The sequence below is a fragment of the Wyeomyia smithii genome, chromosome 1, assembly GCF_029784165.1.
Source record: "Wyeomyia smithii strain HCP4-BCI-WySm-NY-G18 chromosome 1, ASM2978416v1, whole genome shotgun sequence".
Taxonomy (NCBI): Eukaryota; Metazoa; Arthropoda; class Insecta; order Diptera; family Culicidae; genus Wyeomyia; species Wyeomyia smithii.
In genome coordinates this window covers 140,377,516-140,383,765 of record NC_073694.1, presented here as the reverse complement: position 1 = coordinate 140,383,765, position 6,250 = coordinate 140,377,516, and the positions used below count along the sequence as shown (strand labels likewise).

Below are 6,250 nucleotides of genomic sequence, written 5' to 3'. Positions count from 1 at the left end.
CTTTAATCGCACTGACGAAAATACTCATGCATCATCAATCATAGTAACCCATGAGTTAGCAAAAAAAAATTGACAGCTCTATGAGTCAAACTCTAACTGTGATGGCGAAAAAAGTCAAGCTACTCCATTCAGAAGTGTGCGCGTTCAAAGAACGGTACCCCGCCGCGTCAAAAACGGACATAGTGCGGCACTTTGTGGACGCCGGGTATGCCGGTCCTGGCATCTACAACATCTTGACACTATTGGACAACGATCAGAGCATCGAAGAAAGCCCGGTTCCGGACGACCAACGACCCTGCGCGACAAGAAGCTTCAAAGGATGCTGAAGAGGAAGACCGAGGGAAAAGTGGCTAAATCGCTGCGTGTACTTGGCCAAGAGGTTGGTGTATGCTCTAAAACAGTGAAAAGCTCTAAAACAGTGAAAAAGCATCTTGTCAAGTCGATTTTCCCGGCGAATCACGACGCGGCTGTGGTATTGGACGACTAGACCTATCTCACCCTGGATGGCAACGACTAGCAGGGCTCTTCGTATTTTACCTCCCCCACGAAGGAAGTGAGCACCGAAGTAAAGCTTATTTCACAGACCAAGTTCCCAAAGAAGGTGCGGGTGTGGCTGACAATCAGCGAGAAAGGGATGTTAAAGTTGCTCTTCTTTCGCTCCGGGCTGGCCGTGAACGGGGAAATTTATAGTACGAAGTGCCTGACAGAAGTTGCGACGTTCATCAAGAAACACCATAAGCGCGAAGACACGGTGTTCTGGCCAGATTTGACGTCGGTCAACTACTCGAAGCGATCGTTGGAGGAGATGGAGCGGCTGAATATCGATGTGGTACCGAAGTCGGCGAATCCGCCCAATGTCCCCCACCTGCTTCCCATCGAGAATTTCTGGACAAACTTGAAGCGCAAGACCTATTTCAACAATTTTGTCGCGAAAGGCTGCACGCAAGGACGTAATATTTTTTTGTGAGGAAGCTAACATGATGACCTTCCATGGGAAATTTATCCAACTCAATTATCTGTCATAGTTTTTTTCATCACCATCTGAAATAGTTTTTTTTCATCGCCATCTAAAAAAATTTTTTTTACCGCAAACGTGAGCTGTCAAATTATCGATACTTATCGATAATATCGATAAAAGTCCCGGAATTTTCGATTGTTATCGATGTCCGTTTTGGGCGATATTTCCCATCACTAGAGCACACTCAGCCCCGGAAACGGAAAACTAGTTGCGACGCTGTTATGATAATCGGATATACACAGACGCAGACTTGTCAAAGTGACAGCTCGTCAAACGCAAAAAATAACTGAGGGGTAAACGTCTAACGGGGAGTAGGACTGTGAACGTAGGGTTGCTACACAATATATGACCTTATCCGCAAGAAACTGAGAGATGGCGGAAACTTTTTTTACAGACATTCCACATTCAACGGTACGTTTAGCCGCGGTCATCTGTTCATTGGTCCGAGTTTACCTTTGCGTTTTTCTGATATAAACACGAAGCATCTAGATTTTTCAATGGAAATTAACACAACTTTTTCACCATCACCATGGGCCCAACATACATATTATTGAAAATACCTAAATATTTCGAGAAAATCATTTAAACAATTACTAACCTTTGATGATTTCTGTTGGTTAGTTGTCTGAGTACAGATATTTGCAGGAAAACCGTTATAAAGTACTGTTTACACTAGAAAAAAACCTTATTTTTTGTAGGTAAAAAATAACAACACCGCCATAAATGTACACGTATTTTTTGTTTTTGTTTATTATTTTGACTGTTTGACTGTTCCATGTCACATACTTTGTCTCGAATAGCTTCTAGTGCCTCTAAGATAAGGTGCCAAAGAAGTTTGTACTATTTTTCTACGTAATAGTCGTAATTTAAACGGGTGTCCATTTTACCACCCCATTTTAATTTACCAATAATTCCCCTACAATGTTTGTCAAGTGAAGGTGCCTAGCAGGGCGACACCTTCACTTTGCAAACATGCGACACATTCGGAGATAGCTCACACTCGTTATCCTATGGTTTCGGCATTCGATTCAATTACAAGCTAAATTCCGTTCAAGTTTGATTTCTACGAAATCTTTAGTCGCACCCGCCCCTATCTTAAGTGCTTTTACACTCCTAATGAGACAACGCATACTCGATAAGAACGCAGCTCGTGATGTCGAACTCAAGTTGAAAGTGGCCAATGAAAGCGACAGTCTTTTAATACTTGAAACCCATGTCAACTAAATCGTATTATCACTCATTAAGCTAGGCTATTCAAAGCCATAATTGGAATGATCCCATTATCGTACGGAAGTAAACATCATTTGTTTGTAATACATGTAGCAAACTTTTATTATAACTATCCCGATGGCGGGTTATTGCAATTCTAGTTTTACAAGGTAAGTGTTTGTCCAAGACACTCATCGAACATACTCACCGTATCATCGCATATCTTATCAGTAGCGATTCTCGAGAGCACGCTCCGTAGTTGCAGATGCGGTAACCTCTGTAGTAGTTGACGCAATTGGGATTGCCGTGATGTTACCCAGTGTTGTGTCATTAACTTGTACTGTTGAAGTCATATTTCGTTGAAAAACTGCAACTCCAACTTTATCCGTCGCTAGCTTGACGCGTCCAGAAGAGGAACCGCCTTTTCGGTCCTTGAACACAGAAAAAACGAAAGAATCAAGCTCTGCACAGTTAAGCACCGGGTTGCTTTCAATGTTGGTCTTCCGCATAAGATAGACCGGCGAATGACCGATTGCATCTGAGTTGCGACAAATAATGCCTGATAAACGAGTATTGTAGATTTGTTCTAGTTGATCTGTTTGAAACAAAAAAATGGCAAGCTTAGTTGTGGAAAGTGTACACAAGAGAAACCCTACCATTCGTGAATCGCTGCGGTCCTCTTCTACGTTCATACCAAAATGAATCACCTTGTTTCAAACGTACAAACTGATCGCCTAGCAGGCACGTTAACAGCGGACCAGCTATACCGCCCTTGATAGGAGGTTCACTAAGAGCACCAGAATACATGTCCACGTTTTCCGGATCTTTGTATATATGTTGCATCAGCTTTAATGAATTTGAATCGACGGCTTCTGCCAGCTGAGACCATGTATTAACTGGAGGCAATCGACAGTGTTTTCTCCAGTGCGGGTAAGAAGGTAGCCCATGGTCTCGACCTCGTTGAATATTTAACGATACCAGATCCAAACCACATGGCCTATCATGCAGCAAATCTTGTGGTTTTTCGAAAAGATGCTCGGTCAGTTCAGTGGTGAAGTACTGATCGTATTTGCCCAAAGGTGTACTCATTGCCCCACCAATAGCATCATCCAATCCTGTCCGACCGTACAAAGAGTAAGGATTGAAAAGCATCTTGTGCAATTCTACACCACCGATTGAGGACGTCGGATCATTCGTTTTTTTCATTAGGCCCTGTCAAACAAAAAAAAAAGATATATTGGAAGCTAAACGATAGAAAATTATGTGAACTAACGCACTGGCAAAAGCGTATGGGCAAACCGGAATGCGGCCGCTGCAAAAACATTTGCTATCGATGGATCAACCGTCGAATTGTACGTATCGCGATCGCTTTCCCGGTCTGGCAGCAATCCTATCTTTTCGCTAATTCCTTCACCAATTATCACGGGCACAAACTCGTTATATGTTATATGCTGCATTTGGGCAGCTAATATCCGACGAGCTTCTTGAAACAAGCGCTCGTCATTCCATTCTGGATTAACCTTCTTCAATTCAGTAGCCAAACTGTTATGATGCCTCGCCCAGATTAGATGCATCGAGGTTAGGTGCAGATTCTCATTGGCCCGTGGGTCACCTGACTCGAAACAATACTTCCCAGCGGCATTCATCTGTTCCTCATTGCAACCGTCTCTAACATCTGTAGAAACTGGCAACAGTTCTCGACCATCTGGTGTAGTCAACATTCGTAATTTTCCATCTATTCCACTACGCAATTGTTTGGTTTTCTCTTCATCTGAACCATATACTACAGAACCATCGATGAACGCCGTTGCTTGATTAAGCTGCTGGCGCGGTCCGAAGTGCCCAGTCGGAGCAGGGATTGATCTGACAAAATTCATACATGTTACATTATATTCGTGATAGTATGGATCACCTGGACCCAGCGGCACAGGATAACACTCTGGATGAAGTGGTTGACTTCGATCACAGCATTCTATTGCTTTACCGCCGACTCCCTGATTTAGTGCAGTTGAGGTGATATCATGGTCCAGAAACTGGCCCCAAACGGCAAGCATAACAGTAAAATTTGGATCGCTATGATAAGAAGGTCGATGAATCTGCAATGATACCTGCCGGGCGCTAGCAAGTTCTCTGCCGTCAGCAGTAGCACGTGGACTAGATACTCCGTCCGCGTAATCCGGGGTTAGCTGACGGCGGAACGGTAACATAGTTACCCCATAGAGAAAGGGAAACTTCTTGTTGTTACAAGTTCCATTGATAGTACGAAATTTAGCATTAAAGTCACATTTTTGTGTAATATTCTGATGAGGTACTTTAATGAACGGTCCATTGCCGATACTCCACCGACGGTGGCGTTTTTTGACGTTGAATTTTCTCGCAACAGCTTTTGTAGCTTTATTCTCGACGTAACCAATCTTCGCCGCTAGACGAGCAGCAACAGTCGTGCCCACGGCTCTTTGGTGCCGATATGTCGGCGAGTTGACTGGAGGTGCCGTTAAGGCCTCTTCAAGCAATTCTTTGTCACCCAGAGCTCTTTCGCCCTCGGATATCGCATCAGTCGCATCCTGCTCGGTAACATTCGGGGCATCCCAATTTGGAACCGGCTCATCTGTTCAAGTAACCAGTTTGATTTAGGATCTTGAATTGTTAAGCATGATTGGTGCAAGACTTACCATCTATAGGAAAACTAATGAGATTGAGCAAGTCTGGGAAGTCTGCTGTTATAGTAACATTTGTACTGTTCGAAGAGTCTGATTTCAAGTCCTGCAGTATAATATAACTGATGCTTATAGTTATTCCAATAATAAATGCTCCCCTGCAAGTGTGTTAATCCTATATTAACGGCACGTAATTCCTATATTCTGCTATACTACTTACAAAATGGCGGAACAGATCCAGCACTGAAATGTTTTCACCTGCCGCTCCCGCAGCGTCTCGTGTCCTTTTATTTGTTGAACGTATGATGGAGTATTATCGATGTCCAACAGATGCGGAGCAGGAACCGATGTTAGCGGTGTTCGTTCGTCGGTCATTGCTGAAAGTATCGTAAATTGGCTTCAATGATTCCGAAACGGGCTCGTTCGAAGCAGATGGGTGAAACCTTTGATGTTCAAGATTAGGGAGCGCGCAATTTGTAGGTTTATTTTTTTTTTCTCCTTACTAACTTCACCAACACTATTCCTTTGAAGTTTTAATAAATAACTAATTCTTTAAGTTATCATCTGCTTTATTTGCATTTGTTCTTTACTATATTGACCAGTAGATCAATGTGAAGTAACTGACTGCCGAGGATCGACTGAATAAGAAACCGCTAATAAACTGGTCAGGGAGTGCGGTTTCACTAGCAGTACGGCGAAACTTGATATTCATTTGGTTTCTCACTCACCTGCCAGTCGGTCTGTAGAGACTATCTGAAACAAAACGAAACTTGTACGGGTTTTAGCTTCTCCGTTTCACAATCCTTGTTACTCGCAAGAAAAACATATTTTGCTCAAAATTAAAGAAAAAAGTAGAAGAAATTTGGAGTCAAAATCAAATGCTTTTCGAAAACTCCTTATAGCTTTGCATTTCTATCTCACAACCATACTACTGAATAAGAAAGTCGTCGATACGAAGTAATTTCTAAGGATTCCCCGTGTCGGTTTCGCTATACCATACTAGCGGACCAAAGAGATTGTACTTCGCATGAATGGAAGTGTTTCTCGTTTCATGTACAGTTTGGATCGCATAATCTGAGTTGGAACAGTATGTTTGCATATACGCAAAGGATATTAGTATGGGTTGAACTCAAGCGCGTAGTGGAACAAGTGAGAAACATTATGAAGCATATGTGCAGTTGCTCCAATAAAATGCTACATTCGAGTAACTAATGTTTCAAAGAATGTTATTGTCAACATATTCAAATTCAAAACAATGTATTTCAAGAAACATTAACAATATAAACTAACAATTAGGCCGTTGCAAATTTCATTTTCATTTTATGTCAACCCCCCCCCCCCCCCCCTTCAAAAATCTTGAATATTG

The 6,250-nt window shown here is 42.4% G+C and overlaps 1 protein-coding gene across 3 annotated transcripts; it reads right to left on the bottom strand.

Moving 5' to 3' along the window:
* Positions 1-1,878: 1,878 nt before the first annotated feature.
* On the bottom strand, positions 1,879-5,882 carry LOC129723543 (myeloperoxidase). 3 transcript variants are annotated; one of them, XM_055677838.1, is made up of 6 exons: positions 5,613-5,882; positions 5,105-5,261; positions 4,900-5,042; positions 3,505-4,835; positions 2,884-3,439; positions 1,880-2,822 (listed from the first exon to the last, which is right to left on the bottom strand). In XM_055677838.1, the coding sequence occupies exons 2-6, from the start codon at positions 5,257-5,259 to the stop codon at positions 2,455-2,457; spliced, it is 2,553 nt and encodes an 850-aa protein (XP_055533813.1). In that variant the 5' UTR covers positions 5,260-5,261; positions 5,613-5,882; the 3' UTR covers positions 1,880-2,454. The 3 variants fall into 3 exon arrangements, with proteins under 3 accessions (XP_055533821.1, XP_055533813.1, XP_055533803.1); XM_055677828.1 differs by lacking the exon at positions 5,613-5,882 and adding an exon at positions 5,328-5,548 and having other exon boundaries at positions 2,172-2,822; XM_055677846.1 differs by lacking the exon at positions 5,613-5,882 and having other exon boundaries at positions 1,879-2,822; positions 5,105-5,321.
* Positions 5,883-6,250: the final 368 nt, after the last annotated feature.

Bases quoted from the DNA above. Each gene is read 5' to 3' on its own strand.
- LOC129723543 (XM_055677838.1), bottom strand. From the start codon at position 5,259: ATGACCGACGAACGAACACCGCTAACATCGGTTCCTGCTCCGCATCTG. The intron at 5,043-5,104 runs GTAAGTAGTATA...ACACACTTGCAG, and splicing joins TGGATCTGTTCCGCCATTTT to GGGAGCATTTATTATTGGAA. The intron at 2,823-2,883 runs GTAGGGTTTCTC...TGTTTCAAACAG, and splicing joins ACCGCAGCGATTCACGAATG to ATCAACTAGAACAAATCTAC.